At 38.0% G+C, this 19630-nt stretch overlaps 1 protein-coding gene and 1 pseudogene across 1 annotated transcript; both read left to right on the top strand.

The window, feature by feature from the left end:
* Positions 1–4338: 4338 nt before the first annotated feature.
* LOC112666993 (olfactory receptor 18-like) lies at positions 4339–7302 on the top strand (annotated as a pseudogene).
* Positions 7303–16602: 9300 nt separating this feature from the next.
* Positions 16603–19392, top strand: LOC112666463 (putative gustatory receptor clone PTE01). Its single transcript, XM_025457445.3, has one exon. It carries the CDS (start codon positions 16844–16846, stop codon positions 17834–17836), a length of 993 nt encoding a protein of 330 aa, XP_025313230.1. The 5' UTR covers positions 16603–16843; the 3' UTR covers positions 17837–19392.
* Positions 19393–19630: the final 238 nt, after the last annotated feature.

A 19630-nucleotide genomic window follows, 5' to 3' on the forward strand; every position in this document is an offset into this window, starting at 1 on the left:
CAATTACCAATATGTTCTCCATCTGTATAATTTTTTAAAAAAATGTTATGTAAATGAAGCCATATATTATGTAACCTGGAGATACCATTTTTTTTTTTTTTTACACTCAGCATAATCCCCTTGAGATCCATCCAGGTTGCGTGAAGTTGTGTCCTTTTTATTTATTGCTAAGATGTTAACAGTGGGTTTTCTTGTGCTTTTCATCAAGTTCCCCTTTTCCTAGTTTGCAGAGTTAAAAAAAAGTCATAAGTGTAGGTTTTGGATTTTGTCAAATGCCTTTTCTGCATCAATTGTTATGATCATAGCATTTTGAGATGGCGGATCACACTGATTTTCAGATAATGGACCTGCTTTGCACATCTGTAATACATCTCTAGTCATGGTGTGTAATTCCTTTTATACAGTTCTGGATTCAGTTTACTAATAGTTGCTTTTCTGTTACTTTCATCAATTATAAAATATATTTTAAGGCTAATACATTTTTAAAAATCTCTAAGGTGTTAAAAATAGACAAACAAGAAACACGATTTTGTTTTTAGTCTAAGGCAGGTATATTATCAACATTGACCATAAATCAAAGCCATTCAGTACCATCAGATGTATATTGGAGGTGCTATTAGAGTGGCTGGAGTGGGGACAGGGATCACATCCTTTCTGTGGGATCAGAAACACTTCACTGCCCCAAATTTTTAGACTGTAGAAGATGAAGATTTGATTCAGAGATGATTTGAAAAGAAGGGGACTGGCTTGATTTTATGAAAAGAGAAGAGGTAAAAAAAAAAAAAAATATATATATATATATATATATATTTAACATAATGAGCTTTTCTGTCATTCACTGTTTTAACTTAAATGTGTTAACTTATTTGATCACAAGAATTTTATGAAGCAGATACTTATCAACATAATACACATGGTGAAATAGAGTCACAAATGAACTCAAGTAATTTCCCTAAGTTACATATTATGTGGTGGAACTAAGTCCAGAACCCAGGCTTTTTAATACTACACACTACTGCCTCCAGGGACCAAAGAATTCTGAAGAGTCAGGACAGGCAGGATTGGGTATGGTTGAATGGGGAACTACTAGAGTTGGATAGGGGCTGTGAACAGTATACTAGTGTAACCATCACTTGTCATCTTTTAGGCAAGCACCAAGTATCTTCTCAACCATGCATATCATATGAGTTCCCTATGTTATGGAAGGAATTACAGGGAAGGAGAAAACTCCATCAATAAAGTATGAAAGACCAAGATTGCTTTGTCTTTGAAAACATAGGGCACGTTGTGAGCATTATATAGATATTGATAGCTTGATTTGACCAAAAGATTTATTGAATGATTATGTCAGGCACTATTTGAAACACTTTGCAACTGCAGTGTGTTTACTCTTCACAATGACGAGTAATTTCATATGAAATAATTCTCAAGAAAAATGAGAAGCTCTCAATAAAGAAGAGTGGTAGATAATGGAAGTATACAACCTAATTGTTTTCTAATATGGCAATAGAAATCAATTAGCAACAGATAAAACCAATGGTGTCATCCAAATTAACAAAGTTATCAAGGAGTAAAGTCATAAGGAATTAGAAGGACTTTTTAAAGATATTTATTTATTATTCATGAGAGACAGAAAATAAAGAGGCAGAGACATAGGCAGAGGGAAAAGCAGGCTCCATGCAGGGAACCTGATGTGGGACTTGATCCTGGAACTCCAGGATCAGGCCCTCGGCCAGAGAGAGATGCTCAACTACTGAGCCACCCAGGCGTCCCTAGATGGACTAGAAAAGTTTGAAGCTGTCCTTGCAGACAAGACATATAAATGTACAAATATGGAGATATTTTCCAGTTCTAGCATGGGAAATGTTAATTAGGATGCCAATATTCCTGATATTATTTCATCATCAATGCTATTTCAATAAATCAAAATTGCAATAGAGGGTTTTTTTATTTTTTAATTTTTTATTGGTGTTCAATTTGCCAACATATAGTGTAACACCCAGTGCTCATCCCATCAAGTGCCCCCCTCAGTGCCCGTCACCCAGTCACCCCCACCTCCCCCACCTCCCTTTCTACCACCCCTTGTTCATTTCCCAGAGTTAGGAGTCTCGCAATAGAGTTTTTAAAGTGGAAATAATCTTTACAGAAAGAGCCTTCCTTGTGGGTATGTGCCTAGAGGGGTCTAAATGAACTTCTTTCTGGGAAGAGGTGGGCTCAACAACTCAAGTCGTTGAGCTGGACCAAGGACACTATTTCCTCTGATGGTTCTCCAAGACTGTGAAATTTTCACAGTCTTGGAGACTTCTACATCCGGCTCTCAAGGCCACAGTACCATAATCAGCCTGTGTCTCCAGCCTTTCAGACTGCCAGTCTCTGTCTAGTGGGCTTCATACCAATGCCTCCTCCCAGAGTAGTACTCTCCATCAGGAGGCCTGAGTCTGCCTGCCAGTCCTGAGGACAGAGCCTCAGCCATTATGGTTCACCAGGCAGGTGACAGGCAGCACACTTCCTCCTTGGTCAGCATCAGCAAAGTCACGGTGCAGCCAGAGAGAGCCATGGGAGACAGTGGATGGAGGAGGGACTAGGGGAGCATTGTTTCATTATTGTCAGGACAAGCAGGGCATTTGGGTTGGGCAGATGGTAGGGCACCAACATGCAAAGTTTTCGCTCCAAGCACTACAAAGTTTATGTTCTTGGTTCTAGAGAGAGTCCAAGAACTTTCATTCAGATGTCTGCTTTCCTCCCACACTGGTTCTAGTTCCACAATGGCAGGAAACTAGTCTCTCTGACCTGTCCCCTGAATGCTCTATGGAGTGATGAGGATGAAGACGATTAAGCATGATATCATTAACCTTCATTGGCTTCCTACATGGCAGGCTGAGCTAAGTGTTCTGTGTAGCTTGTTTCATTTCATCTGCATAACCACCTCCCAAGGAAGAGGAATGCACTTTATCGTCATTTTACAGATGAACGAGAGCACAGCATTTAAATATAACTTGTATTAAGCTATAGGGTAAAGTGAGTATGAATTCAGATTTGAATCCTCACATCCAGACTCCAGACCCAGGACACCTAGCTATTATTCTCTCCTACCAACCCAGTCTCTCATTTTACCTGCCAGGTCACTTCAGGAGGAATCCCTCTGTTCACTGTACTTTTCCCTTTGGAGCTTTCCAGTAGACCACAGCGGGGAGTAATGGGCACCCCTTGCATGGGCTAGACTATAGTAATAGACTGTCAGATGGACAGCTGATATCAAGGTAGGGAATCATAGAAGCATCAGCTGATTATAGTTTAGGGCAGATCTCTCTCTTGTCTTTGGTCCTTTTTTTTTTTTTCAGTCTTTTTTTTTTTATTTTTATTTATTTATGATAGTCACAGAGAGAGAGAGAGGCAGAGACACAGGCAGAGGGAGAAGCAGGCTCCATGCACCGGGAGCCCGACGTGGGATTCGATCCCGGGTCTCCAGGATCGCGCCCTGGGCCAAAGGCAGGCGCCGAACCGCTGCGCCACCCAGGGATCCCTTGGCTTTGGTCCTTAAACTGTCCTCTTGTTCATTCTGGTTGCAAGGATTAAACAGTATAGTGGAAACTATATATGTGATGAATATGTATAGAAAGGGCAAAATAGATTTCAGATATTATTAATAATCTGGTTTCATACTATTTGATTAAAATACCCCATGCTCTGAAGGTACGGATTTCCCTGAATCTCTGATGGGACATTTTGTCCTTACACACATAAATACTGAGTGGAGGGGAATACTGAATCTCACTCATTTCTGACTTCTCAGAGCCTATGCAATCTTTGGTACAGAGTAGGCAACAAAAAAATCTCTATTAAACATTAAATAGTCCCTTAGGGGGCACCTAGGTGGCTCAGTGTTTGAGCATCTGCCTTCCACTTAGGTCATGATCCTGAGGTCCTGAGGTCGATATGTATATATATATACAGTTGATATATATATATATATATATATATATATATATATATCAGTAAAAACCTGAGCAACTAATAGTAAAGTGTGCACTGATTTGTACAATGCAATTATACTTCATACATATACAATACATATATATATATTTTTTAAAGATTTATTTATTTATTTATGATAGACATAGAGAGAGAGAGAGAGAGAGAGAGGCAGAGACACAGGAGGAGGGAGAAGCAGGCTCCATGCCGGGAGCCCGATGTGGGACTCAATCCCGGGACACCAGGATCGCGCCCTGGGCCAAAGGCAGGCACCAAATCTCGAGCCACCCAGGGATCCCCCATATATATATTTTATAGATATTCTCAGTTGTGTGATATGGAGAAGTAAAAAAATTTTTTGGCATTATGAACACTTTTTTTAATGACAGCAGATGGTAAGTTGATACAAATTACAGGCTAGAATATAGTGGGTACAAAATCTATCCAGGTAACAGAAAAGTGTCACTTACAAAAGTAAATCTGATTCAAGTGACTAAAGAACTCAAGTCCTCCATTTCAATAATTAGAATTGTCATAATAAGGAATTGGAAAATAAATGAACTATTCCTCTGGCACTACTATGCATCACTAAAGTATTTGATCTAGATATATGTACTTCACAGAAAGGCTTAAAGTTTTAATGAGAATATTCCAGGGACATATCTAGTATGGTACTTTTCAGCTATGTTTTCGGGAAGACTGTTTATGGATACAAAATCAATCCTAACACCATGGAAACATCGGCAGGAAAATACTCTGTCAAATTCATAACAGAGGTTGCCTTTGTGGGATAAGTATGCAGGGAAATGAGATCATGAAGGAGTAAGCAAGAAAAATGAAATTTTATTGGTAATATTTCAAATCTCTATAAATTAAAAATTCTGAAGAAAATATTACTGAATGTTCACATTAAAAATTTTTTAAGCCTTGGGATCCCTGGGTGGCTCAGCGGTTTGGCGCCTGCCTTTGACCCAGGGCGGGATCCTGGGGTCCCGGGATCGAGTCCCATGTCAGGCTACCGGCATGGAGCCGGCTTCTCCCTCTGCCTGTGTCTCTGCACCTCACTCTCTCTCTCTCTCTCTCTCTCTCTCTATGTCTATGTCTATCATGAATAAATAAATAAAATCTTTAAAAAAATTTTTAAGCCTTTCTTCGTGGGCTCTTGTTTTTCTCTTTTTTCCTTAGCTTCCTTCCTTTCCATCAACTTGTCTTCTAAGTCACTCACTCTCTCTTCCACCTCATTAACCCTAGTAGTTAGAGTATCAAATTTGGATTGCATTTTAGTTAAACTATTTTTAATTTCGGCCTCATTAGATCTCAATTCTGCAGTGACAAAGTCTCTAGAGTCCTTTACGCTTTTTTCCAGAGCCATGCGTAGCTTTATAATTGTACTTCTGAATTGAATTTCTGACATCGTATTTAAATCCAAATTCTTAAAAAAAATAAAAAAAAAATAAATAAATCCAAATTCTTTAACTCTGTGGCAGAGAGTATTGCTTCCGGTTCTTTCTTTTGTGGTGAATTCTTCTTTCTAGTCATTTTGTCCAGTGCAGAGTGGCTGTATGAGTGAGCTGAGTCAAAAATATCAACCACGACCTAAGTAAAATACACCCTAGATGATTCCGAAGAGGTCAGAGACCAGAAAATAAAGGAAGAAGAACAGAATAAAATAAAACAAAGGACCACTAAAGTGAAAAATTTTAAAACAAAGTAGTAAATATAAAAAACCAAAACCAAAAACAAAGAAGAAAAAAAAGAAAAGAGAAAAAAGGGGGGATGGTGGTGGTGAGGAAGTGATAGTGTAGAGAGAATGTAGTCTCCCTGAGGGGTCCTAGAGGATGATCCTCTTGGTTCTGAGTGTATTTTGTTCTGTATGTAGAAGATGCTCAATCCCAAATTTATATAAACCAGCAATACTGATATAAAGACCCAACATTGACCACAGAAACATAAGCAAGATAAAAGAGGAGGGCAGAATGGGAAGGAAAAGAGAATATAATCTCACAGAATGAACCAACACAGTGTTCCACTTGGTTCTGGGTGTATTTTGGTTGTGTGTTAGAAGGTACTAACTTCCACCATTGTAAAACAAAATGAGACAGAAAAAACAAATAACAAATACCCATATCTCATATATCTACCAAAATTAAATTGAATACGTTGAAGGGAGTCCAGAAGTGAAATATATATCTAAGACATATAATTGTAGAAATATGAAAGTGAAAAAGGAAAAAACTTAAAAACGAAGATTTGGTAAAATATTGTAGTTAAGGTGGTAAAACAGAAAAAATATTGGAAATTTTTAACCTGATAAAAAAATGAGTCATAATGAAGAAATAAAAAGGGGGGGGGGGACAGTGGAACAGTGCCCACTGCCTGTTTACTTGTTTTATTTATTCCAAGATACTCTTCTTTCCTAGGAGGTGTCTTAGCCTCAGGGATTAAAAAATCTAACACTTGTCTCAGAATCCCTCCTCCTAGGCTTCTAGATGATTCAGAACTGCAGTCCCTCCACCTTGGGCTGTTCCTATCCATGTACCTGGTCACCATGCTCGGGAACCTGCTAATCATCCTGGCTGTCAGCTCTGACTGCCATCTGTACACCCCCATATACTTCTACAATCTGTCCTTGATTGACATCTGTTTCATATCCACCACTGTCCCGAAGATGATGTCGGACATCCAAACTCACAGAATCATCTCCTGTGTGGGCTCAGATGTCTATTTTTATTCTCTTTGGATGTTTGGACAATCTAGAGACTGCAAAGGCCTATGACCAGTTTGTAGCCACCTGTCACCCCTTGCACTACCTGGTGATCATGAATCTCCACCTCTGTGTCGGGCTGGTTTTGGTGTCTTTTTTTTCCATCAGTATTTTGGACTCCTAGCTGCACAGTTTGATGTCACAGCTTACCTTCTTCATAGATGCAGAAATACCTCATCTCTTTCATGGCCCTTCTCAGCAACTCGACCTTGCCTCCTTGGAAATCCCTGCCAGTTTTATTTTATTGGTGCCATTTTTGGTGGTGTTCTACTCTCAAGAATCCTTTTCTCTTACGTTCAAATTATTTCCTCCATCCTGAGAGTCACATCCATAGGTGGGAAGTACGAACCTCTTCCTACTTGTGGCTCTTGCCTGTCAGTTGTTTGCTTGTTTTTGGAACAGGTCTTGGAGTGTACCTCAGGTTGGCTATCCCATATTCTGCCAAGAAAGGTGAGGTGATCTCGGCAGTGTATACCGTGGTCACCCACATGCTTAATCCCTTCCTTTATAGTCTGAGGAACAAAGCAACCAAGAGAGCCATGCAGAGGTACCTAAGAACAGCCTAATCTCAATACCTGTCCCCTTTTATTCACTGTGTGAATTGGAAAAGTCAGTAAATCCAAACACTTGGAACTGGAAATTCTGTCTAATTGGTCCCATAATGTTTGTGATTCTTATGCCTTTCAATCCTTCATATCTGAATATTGATTATTTTGATACATTTTAAATGGGATTGAGGGATTGAATCCTTCATATCTGAATATTGATTTTTTGATACATTTTAAATGGGATTGAGGGAGTTGTGATTGAGGGAGGCATCCTATCTACATTACAATCACTGCATGATTGAATCATATTATAGCTATAGAGCTTTCTTTATTCCTCATCTATGACCCAGGCATTCTGAAGCAATACACACCCTTTTTTGTTGTTGTTGTTGGTTTTAATAATTACAATCCAATTGTAAAATTGTAAAAAAATTCTCAAAACTTTCCAAAATTCATGTCTATCATTCACACAATTTTTGTGTTCTTTACATCTGTTTACGCATGTTATAGGTAAGGATGCATGTAACTGGTCTTCAGATTTGGCTTCAAATTGGAGTCACCTAGGACACTAAAAATATTGGTAACTGCTTCTCACCACAGATTATGATTTAATTGGACTGAAGTATAGCCTTAGCATGGGGGCTTAAAAATTATCCCACTTGGTACTCATGTATAAGCAAGGTTGGGAACTACTGATCTAATTACATGTTTTGTTCAGAGATAACAGTATGTTTGGGTCTTTAACTGCTCATGAGCAGATGCTGAAGTTCTTAAAATGATCTGAGCTCATCAAAGGATGATATAAAAAAGTTAACACTAGTAATAGGCAATGTGACTTTCCTAAAATTCCTGATATTTGTTTACATACATTCTTCCATGCCATACAACCAGTCATTTGTCCTGGTTAATAAGATACTGTCACCTTGCTCCAAACTCACCTTTAAAATTTTTTTGTATTGGAGTTCAATTTGCCAACATATAGCATAACACCCAGTGCTCATCCTGCCAAGTGCCCCCCTCAGTGCCCATCACCCAGTCACCCCACCCCCCCACCCACCTCCCCTTTTACTACCCCTTGTTCATTTCCCAGAGTTAGGTGTCTCTCATGTTTTGTCACCCTCACTGATATTTTCACTCATTTTCTCTCCTTTCCCTTTATCCCTTTTCACTAATTTTTATATTCCCCAAATGAATGAGACCATATAATGTTTGTCCTTCTCCAACTGACATATATCACTCAGCATAATACCCTCCAGGTCCATCCATGCCGAAGCAAATGGTGGGTATTGGTCGTTTCTAATGGCTGAGGAATATTCCATTGTATACATATACCACATCTTCTTTATCCATTCATCTTTTGATGGACACTGAGGCTCCTTCCACAGTTTGGCTATTGTGGACATTGCTGCTAGAAACATCGGGGTGCAGGTGTTCCAGCGTTTCACTGCATCTGTATCTTTGGGATAAATCCAAACTCACCTTTTTATACTTTACCTCAGCAAAACTCTTTCCTTTCACTAGTAAAAATATCTTTAGGGCTTCACTTTAAAACCATCCCTCCCTGTGTCTTGTCTTGGCATATCTGTCTTTGGGCTCTGCTCTGTGTCCACTATATACGACATAGTAAAGGATACTTCCTTTAGAGATGTCGCCTACAGTTTGTGAGACAATAATCTGGGGCTCTCTGAAAACCTGCCTCATAGATAGTTTAATATATTTGACCTTTGGCCACTAAGTTAAATCATCTACCATCATTACTGATCAGGAACTTCAATAATGGAAAAGGGTATTCCTTTACTGAGGAGAAAGCCATATTGGCCAATGAAAAGATACATCCCAATAAAAATGACAAAATTATCATTTTGATTTCTTGGTTTTTATGAATTGAAATGAAACACTTTGGGTCTGATCTACTCTGGAACAATATATAGGGTGTGTCTCTATTTCTGAAAACCTAAATGATTGGCAAAAATGCTTGCAATTGGCCAAGGTAATTATGATGGTTAATTTTATGTGTCAACTTAGCTGAGCCATAGTGCCCAGATATTTGATTGAACTTTATTCTGGATGTTTCTGCAAAAGTATTTTTTGGCTTAGTTTAACTTTTAGATCAGTGGACTTTGAATAAAGTAGATTATCCTGTATAATGTAGGTGAGCCTTATCCAATCAGTTAAGAACAAAGACTGACCTCCTGGAGGAAGCAGAAATCCCACCAGCAGACTGTCTTTGAACTTGAATTGCAATTCTTCCTGTGTTTCTTGCCTACCCTGCAAAATTTAGACTTAGCAAGCCTCCATAATCATGTGAACCAATTTCTTAAATCTCTATATAAATATACACATTTCCTGTTAGGTCTGTTTCTCTAGAGAATCCTGACTAATATAGTAATATTGCTTTTGATATCTCATTTAACATTCTCTCCACAGGTGACAGTTTCTTTTTCCTCATCAAACTTCAAAATATGAATGAGTGCAACTAATCGATTAACATTATGCATGGAGGGGAAAGCCTGGACAGAAGTGTGCCAGGAAGGTCCACAGTTGCTATACAGTAACTATCTAGGAGTGGTGCTAATATCCTTGATAGAAGAGTGGCATCACAGATAATAGAAAGGGCATGGGATTTAAAGACACAATTCCATCCAATCTCAGGAACAATTTAAGACTTGTGACAAATCAGTGCTCTTCAGATTCCTTATCAGTGAAAAGGCAACCTATGGAATGGGAGAAAACATTTGCAAACCCTATGTCTGATCATTGGTTCATCTCCAAAATATATAAGGAACTCCTACAACTTAATGGTAAACAAACAAACAACTAACAAGTTGATTTAAAAACCGGGTTAAGGATTTTATTAGACATTTCTCCAAGGGAGATATACAAATAGCTAACAAGTATATGAAAAGGTGTTCAATATCACTATTCATCAAAGAAATGCAAATCATGTATATACAATAGTATACTATTATATACTATATAATATAATAAATAAATATATAATGTTATTTAATATTTCAATATAATAATATATTATATATATGCAATAGTATATATGCTATATATACTATTCAGCCTGAAGAAAGCAGGAAATTCTGTCATTTGAAGCAACACAGGTGAACCTTAAGGATATTATGCTAAGTGAAACAAGCCAAGCACAGAATGATAAATACTGCACGATTTCATTTATGTATCTAAAATAGTCAAATTCATAGAGTCAGAACAGAATGGTGGCAGGAGGGGGAAATGGAGAGTTCCTAATCAAAGGGCATAGAGTTTCAGTCAAGCAAGATGAATAAGCTCTAGAGATATACAGTATTGTACCTAAAATCAACAATAGCTCTAGAGATATACAGTATTGTACCTAAAATCAACACTTGCAAATTTGTTAAAAGGGTAGAGGTTGTGTTAAGTGTTCTTAGAGCCAAAAACATTAACTGAGAGAATGGAGATACTACCAGAATCTTGATATGAAAGTCCTAATTCTCCCTAAATTGTCCAGTCATTTGAATGCGTTTGATGACTGATAAACTCACACGCTTTTGTCTGTTAATTTAAAAATTAAGTCTGAGTTTTTTTTTTAATTAAGATGTATGAAACTTGAAAGTCAGAGGGAGTACAAGTGCTGTTCCTCCTGAGAAGTGGAAGACCTCAGACCCAACAAAGGACATTTACTTTTCCTATGATCCTGGCCCATTAATATTAACAAGCCCTCAGAGATTGGGAGAACCCGGATCAATTTGGGTAATTATGAGCTCTGTGCATTGAGCTTTCAAGCCCACACAACTGTAAATAATCGGCCTGTGCCCTGCAAACTTTCAGTTGGCCAGTCCCAGCACAATCGGATCTGTATGTTGTGTCTTCTCTTCTCAGAGTCATTGTATGCATCACGGGGTGCATACCTGTCTTCCTGCAGATCCTGAGAACAGAGCCTGAGCCTTCATCATTCACAGGCATAAGAAGGATGATGGATCGTCATTCCCTTGTCATACCCCAGCACAGAGGCAGCACAGTCCAGTGAGTGATATTGGAGATACAGGATACAGGAACAATGGGGGGAGCATTATTTCTTCATCATCAGGATAAGCATGACAGTTGGAGTAGCCAGATGGAAGGGCACCAATATGCAGTTTCAGCTCTGAGGCCTGTGATGTTTATATTCTTGGTTCTGGTGGAAATCTGAGAATTGTCATTCAGAGTTCTGCTTTCCTCCCTCATTGGTTTTAGCTCCTGTAGGAACCTCCCTCACCAGAGCAGGAATTAAGTCCCTCTAAGCAGTCCCATAAGCATTCCAAAATGGTCATGAAAGTGATGATGAAGAGGAGCAGGGGAATGATGCTAGATGACCATATACATGATACCATGAACCTTTATTAAGGATTCCCAAGTGTCAGGCTCTGAAATAAGTACTTTATGTAGACTGTTTCTTTTCTCCTGCCTAGTCACCCCTAAAATGTATATGTACACATTATTGTTCTTTTATGGATGGGGAGAGGATTATAGCCTGTTAGTGTAACTTGTCCCAGGTCATGGGATGGAATGGGATGAAACCAGGTTTGAATCAAACAGTCTGACTCCAGACACAGAGCACCTGGCCAGTATTCTCCTCTTGCCAATGCAACCAAGCATTTAACTTCTCTGGTCATTCCACCCATACATTCTCCACTCACTGTGCTCTTCTCTTTGGAGGTTACTAGTAAACCAGAGTAAAGAGCCATTGGTGCCTCAACTATAAGAAGGACGGCTGAAGATTGGCTGGCAGAGATCATAGAAAGAGCCGGCTCATGACAGTTTATAGTAGATTTCTCTTGCATGCCTCTGCTCCTGCATTTTGCCTCAGATGTCTACTTCCTTCTCCATTCTTATAAGTTCCTCCATTTCAAACGGAGACACAATGTCAATGTCTCAGGTTCCATCCACACTCAGGAAACTAGAAAATATTAAAACATGTACAATACATGTGCTATTGCTTAAGATCTATGGATCTCTGTTTTAAAATTTCTGAATTTTAAGAGTAAAGAAGTTAACTGCATGTGCCTCAGATCCACAATATAATTTTAAGTCCTATCTTCTCTACTTATTATCTAGTGACCTGGAGCAAGTTCTTAGTATATCTGAGCCTCAGAATTATCATCTGAATTGACCCCTAGTTGATACCACTCCACTGAGTAAGGACTAAATAGATATGAATACTACCAATGTGGTTAAATATGTGATGGATGCATATGGGAAAGGCAAAAATTTAAGTATTATTATTGATGATATTGATTAATATTGTTAATACCGATCTTTATTTTTATTTTTTTTAATACCGATCTTTATACCTTTCAACCAAAGTGTCCTGTGATCTGATCATTTGGTTTTCAATGGATATCTGACAAAAATTTAATTTTTATCCGTGTACAAATTAAATACTGGGTGCTTGGAAGGAAATGACTGAATCAAATTCATTTCTGATTCCTCAGAGCATATATCATCTTTGGCACAGAGTAGGCAACAATAACAATAAAACTCCCAAATATGTGAAATGTTGAATAGACCCTTCTTTGAGTCACAAGAACAAAGAATAGTTAATATGGCTTGCACACACTGGTGCTTTCCTGCCCGTGCCTTCATCCATTTTAGGGATGTCTCATAGAACAAGAAATAAGATAAAATAGCACTTGTTTGTATCTATGTCATTCAATAGGATCTATTTTTTCAAGTAGGCTCCACACCCAATGTGTTGCCCAACATAAGGCTTGAACTCACAACTCTAAGACCAAGACCTGAGCCTGGGATCAAGAATTTGACACAAGCAACTAAGCCACCAGGCACTCCTTTCTACTCTATTATTTTCTATTTAATAGCATTTACAACATTCAGTTATTGAAAACTATCACAGTGATTTTTGTAAGTATGAAAAATGAGAAGGAGAAGATAAATTTTACTGTGTGGTCTTAGATATATTTTAGGATTTCTAGAGCCCTGAGACGAGAGAGCCTTCAGATTCTCTCCCATACAATCCAATGAAAGGTTATTAAAGCTTTCTTAGGATTGCATTTCATCCATAAACCCACAATTACAATAATGATTCAAATTCTTTTTATTTTTTTATTTTTTTATTTTTATTTTTTTAATGATTCAAATTCTGGTTACAAAACAATGACTAGATATTTATTAAGTTCCACTTCCTTTAGATGCCACACATCTCTGGAGATGGCTGTTAACCTTTCAATTTCCAGAGAAGGGATACCAACACAGACAAGTTGAGGGATTTACATGTATTCCGTGAATTAGGGCGTTGGACTACTGGTTTTCAGGAACACTTATGGCAGTAATATGGTGAATTATAGGATCTCCTATGAGTAGTAATGCACTTTACAGCCCAGTTTGAAAATCTGAGATATGGAAATATCCCCTATGTAAAATATGAATTTTTATGTGAAGGTATCACAGAATGATGATTATTAGATACCTGAGAAATATTTCTGATTCTATACTTTAATAATAGCATATAGCTGATAGCAACTAATTTTTCTACTGGGAAAACAGATGTAGGAAATAAATGGTGAAATTGAACTTGCACTGATTTTTACAACACAAACAACCTTGTGATGGAAGGTTGATATTAACAACCATCCTCCATGCAGATGTCATATAGAAATTCTCATTTGCATGATATGCAGAAAGGTAAAAGGATTTTCATAGGGTTGTTGAAATAAGGAATTGATAAACAAAATAAAGTTAATTCCTCATTAACTCATAGTATATAGTTAATACTATATATCACGAAAAGTGTTATATCTAGATTTAAACGCAGTGTTGTAGTAAACAGGAACACTTTAGATGCATTATGTGTAGTAATATACTATTTAGGTAAATCTTTAAGAAAATATTTTGTAAGGTTTTGTAGATTATAAATAAATAATAATGTTATGGAAACACTGAAAGAAAATATACTCACCTAATTAATAATTGTGGTTGCTTTGGGGAACAAGTGTGCAGGGCAATAAGATCATGCAGGGATTTAAAGAAAGCTAAAATTTTATCAGTGATATTTCAGATCTCTATAAAATATGAGTTTGGAAGAAAACATTAGTAAATGGCTATATTTTTAATTTAGCTATTGGGTGGGATGCCTGGGTGGCTCAGTGGTTGAACACCTGCCTTCAGCCCAGGGCGTGATCCTGGAGTCCTGGGATCTAGTCCCACATCGGGCTCCCTGCATGGAGCCTGCTTCTCTCTCTACCTATATCTCTGCCTCTCTTTCTCTGTGTCTCTCATGAATAAATAAATTAAATCTCTAAAAAATATACAGCTATTAGGTATTCATTATAGCAATAATAGGCAATATTCTTTGTACATATTCTAAGTGCCTGGCAATATTTTAAGGCATTGTTCTTGACCCTGGGTGTACATTAGTACCACTAAAAATCATGCATGTAGAGATTATTATTTAATTAGCTCTAGGCAGTGGACAGGACATTAGTACATTTTGCAGTATTAATGGGTAAGTATAATAATCAACGGGGTTGAGAACTACGGGGCTGACCACTTTATGTTTCTTTATGCTTAATTTCTTCAAACAACCCAATAAGGTAAGTTCAATCATTAGCTCCATTTTACCAATGTGGAAACTCCCCATGTACTTGTTATGTTAGTCTTTGTACTTTTCCCTTTTGCATTTTTCTCTAAATTAAATCATAGTGTGACCTATCAGGAGAAATGAATAGCAGAGTTGTCTTCAGGGAATTGATTTAAAAATAATTGTATTTAGGAGTGCCTTGCTGGTTCAGTCGTTGGAGCGTGGGACTCTTGATCTTGGGGTTGTGGATTCAGTTGGGTGTGGAGATTGCTTAAAAATAAAATCTTAAAAAAATTGTATATAAGGAGAATTTATTTTATTATTTATGTATTTATTTATTTATTTTCAACAACATGGATGGACCTAGAGGGTATTATGCTAAGCAAAAGAAGTCAAAGAAAGACAAACACCATATGATTTCACTCATATGTGGAACTTAAGAAACTAAAGAAATGAACAAACAAAAAAAGACAAACAGACAAACAAACAAAAACCCCGACTATTAAGGGGAATTAATTTTAAAAGGAATTAATTAAGGAGAATTTTTGTTTCAGTAAAGATTAAAGTTAAGGAAGCATAAGAAGGCTAGATTTCAGACCTGGTTTGGGGGGCTTTATATGATCCTAAATTCCTTGATTATAAATAAGAGAGTTAGATTTCTTTTCTTTTTTTTTTTTAGGATTTTATTTATTTATTCATGAGAGACACAGAGAAAGAGAGGCAGAGACATAGGAGGAGGGAGAAGCAGGCTCCATGCAGGGAGCCTGATGTGGGATTCGATCCCATGGCTCCAGGATCATGCTCTGAGCTGAAGGCAGATGCGGAACTGCTGAGCCACCCAGGCGTCCCAAGAGAGTTGGATTTCATGTGGACCCAGAACTTCCAAATATTTAGGATTAGAAATACATGTAAGCACTTTCAGCAATACCAAACCACTTCAAGATAGAGACCAAAACAAAACAAAACAAAACCCCAAAGAGCAGTGTCAAACACCAGTGTCAAACACCAGTGTCAATTTCCCTGAGACTGTGTAGGGTTGGTATTTAATCCTGTATAAGATGAGAGATAGGAAAAAGGTATTTTTTTAAGTTAATTATTGTTTAATGACCCAGAGCTGCATTGTGTACAAATGCCATCTATGGTGTCACCGATGCTGCATGATTTTGTGCATTTAACCAAAATGTATTTACAAAATTTGAAGTCTATCAGGCCACAGTTAACAATTATATTTGAAAAAAACTTTTTTTTAAAAGATTTTATTAATTCATGAGACACACAGAGAGGCAGACACAGGCAGAGGGAGAAGCAGGCTCCCTGCAGGGAGTCCAATGTGGGACCTGATCCGATCCCGGGTCTCCAGGATTAAGCCTCAGGTTGAAGGCGTCGCTAAACCGCTGAGCCACCGGGGCTGCCCCTATATTTGAAAAAACTTTAAAAAGACAACCCACATATTTGAATGAGCATGTATTTCTACAGAGGAGAGATGTCAGAAAACCGGAGAATGATGAAAACTCATAAAGATAATTAACTATTAAAAAAAGCTTTCTGATTATAAACATTCGGTTTTAATTTAGAATGTCAATGATGTAGTTCTAGCAATTACACAGTTTATCAATATTCTAAAGGGAATTTCTTGCATTTATTTGAATAAAATCAGGCTGCTTAGTGTCCTTCAATTAGACTGATTTTTTTTTTTTTTTTTCCTAAAGGGAAAAGAATATTTCTTATTTGGCATGTTTCTTAAAAGAGTATTTTATGGTGATCATGGATTTATCATTTAGCTCTAACTGTTCTTGCTCCTCTAACATTCTTCAGTTCTGTGTCTTTAAAGTATGTATATAGAGAGGTGAATAACACAGAAACCAATGAGGAAACAGTTCAAGAAAATTGGATTTGAGACACAGAACTATTGCTAAATGTACTGGAATGTATGGCTCCAAGTGTGAATATTTTACTTGTTAATTGCTTGAATACACAATATGGACACAGAGCTGGATGCTCATTTACTTGTTTCACTTTTCCAACCCTCTTTTCTTTTTTAAAAGGTGTCCAAGCTACATAGAACCACAAAATCTAACAAGTGTATCAGAGTTCTTCCTCATGGGCCTCTCAGATGATCCAGAACTGCAGCCCCTCCTCTTTGGGCTGTTCCTGTCCATGTACCTGGTCACTGTGCTTGGGAATCTGCTCATCATCTTGGCCGTCAGCTCTGACTCCCACCTCCACATCCCCATGTACTTCCTCCTCTCCAACCTGTCCTTGGCTGACATTGGTTTCACCTCCACCACAGTCCCCAAGATGATCATGGACATCCAAACTCAGAGCAGAGTCATCTCCTATGTGGGTTGCCTGACTCAAATGTCTTTTTTTATGCTTTTTGGATGTTTGGATAGTCTCCTCCTGGCTGTGATGGCGTATGACCGGTTTGTGGCCATCTGTCACCCCCTGCACTACTTGATCATCATGAACCCCCGCCTCTGTGGCTTGTTGGTTTTGGCGTCATTTTTAATCAGCCTGTTGGTCTCCCAGATGCACAATTCAATTGTGTTACAACTTACTTACTTCAAGGATGTGGAAATTTCTCATTTCTTCTGTGATCCTTCTCAACTCCTCAACCTTGCCTGTTCTGACACTTTTATCAATAACATAGTCATGTATTTTGTTGGTGCCATCTCTGGCTTTCTTCCTATTTCAGGGATCTTTTTCTCTTACTATAAAATTGTTTCCTCCATTCTGAGAGTCCCATCCACAGGTGGGAGATACAAAGCCTTCTCCACCTGTGGCTCCCACCTGTCAGTTGTTTGCTTATTTTATGGAACAGGCCTTGGGGTGTACCTTAGTTCAGCTGTCTCACTTTCTCCCAGGAAGGATGCAGTGGCCTCAGTGGTGTATACTGTGGTCACCCCCATGCTGAACCCTTTCATCTACAGCCTGAGGAACAGGGACATCAAAAGGGCCATGTGGAGGCTCTTCAGTAAAACAATCTAATCGCAGTACCTCTGCCATCCATTTGAGGTGTAGGTTGGAATGCAGCAAAACTAAACACCTAGGAGTGCCTGGGTGGCTCAATCCATTAAGCGTCTGCCTTTGGCTCAAGTCATGATCTCGATCCCAAGGCTGAGCCCTGAGTTGGGCTCTCTGCTCAGTGGGGAGCCTGTTTCTTCCTCTCCATCTCCCTCTGTCCCTTCCCCCTCATTCTCTCTCTTTCCCCCACCCCTCAAATAAACAAAACATTTTAAAAACAAACAAAAAACTAAACATGTAGACCTGCAAATTCTAAGGCTCTCACCACATCATTTTTATAGTTGTCGTGGCTTTCATCCTTTTCCTTGCTTAACATTTGGAAATTGCTTTTTTCATGTCTTAAATGGGACTGAGGGAGTATTCTGGGGTCCTTTGTATATGACAGTCACTGCATGACTGAACCTTACTTTAAAAAATATTTTATTTATCTATTCATGAAAGACACAGAGAGAGAGACCGAGACATAGGCAGAGGGAGAAGCAGGCTCCCTGTGGGGAGCCTAATGTGGGACTCCACCCTAGGACCCCGGGATCATGACCTGAGCCAAAGGCAGATGTTCAACCACAGAGCCACCCAGGTGCCCCTGACTGAATCTTATTAGATCTATGGAGACTCTGTGCTTTATCATTGGTGACCCAAGCATCCCAGAAAGATGAGAAGTTCTCTTTTTATATATTTTAAATTCATATTTTTCCATAATTCTTGTGTATTTTCCATACATATTTCTTATCTATCCAATTGGTTTATGCAGGTTATGTGGGAGGATGCATGTTACTAGTTCTCAAACTTGGTATGCATGTATGTATGTATTTTCAAGTATAATTAACATACAGTGTTATATTAGTTTTAGGTGTACAATACTATGATTCAACAATTCTATACATTTCTTAGTGCTCATCAAGATAACTGTACTCTTCTTTAAAAATTTTTATTTATTTATTTATTTGAAAGAGAGAGAGCATAAGTGAGGAGTGGGGTGGTAGGGGCAGAGGGAAAGGGAGAAGTAGACTTCCTGCTCAGGGGGAACCCAACCCAAGGCTTGATCCTAGGACCCCAAGATCATTACCTGAGCCAAAGGCAGACACTTCATCAACTGAGCCAGGCTGGCACTCTAAAATAAGTAATCCTTAATCTTAATCCTCTTTATCTTTTTCACCTATCCCTCTACCCACGTCTCCTCTGGGAGTCACTAGTTTGTTCTCTGTATTTAAAGGTCTGTTTTTTTTTGTTTGTCTCTGTTTTCTTTGTTCATTTGTTTTGTTTCTTAAATTCCACATATGAGTGAAAGTATATAGTATTTGTTTTTCTCTGACTGACTTATTTAATTTATTGTTATACCCCATAGGTCCAACTCTTTTGTTGCAAATGGCAAGATTTCATTGTTTTTTTTTTTATGGTTGACTAATAATACATTTCATATATACACATAGCACATTTTCTTTTCTTCTTTATCCATTTATCTGTCGATGGACACGTGGGTTGCTTCCATATCTTGGCTATTGTAAATAATACTGCAATAAATACGGGAGTGTAAATATCTTTTTGAATTAGTGTTTTCATTTTCTTTGGGTAAATACCTAACAGTGGAGTTACTGGATTATATGATAATACTATTTTTAATTTTTTGAGGAACCTCTATACTGTTTTCCACAGTGGTTGCATCAAATTGCATTCCCACCAATGGTGCATGAGAGTTTCATTTTCTTTTCTTTCTTTTCTTAAAAAATATTTTATTTATTTATTAATGAGAGAGAGATT

The sequence above is a fragment of the Canis lupus genome, chromosome 20 (genome assembly GCF_003254725.2).
Source record: "Canis lupus dingo isolate Sandy chromosome 20, ASM325472v2, whole genome shotgun sequence".
Lineage (NCBI taxonomy): Eukaryota > Metazoa > Chordata > Mammalia > Carnivora > Canidae > Canis > Canis lupus.

Bases quoted from the DNA above. Each gene is read 5' to 3' on its own strand.
- LOC112666463 (XM_025457445.3), top strand. From the start codon at position 16,844: ATGCTCATTTACTTGTTTCACTTTTCCAACCCTCTTTTCTTTTTTAAA.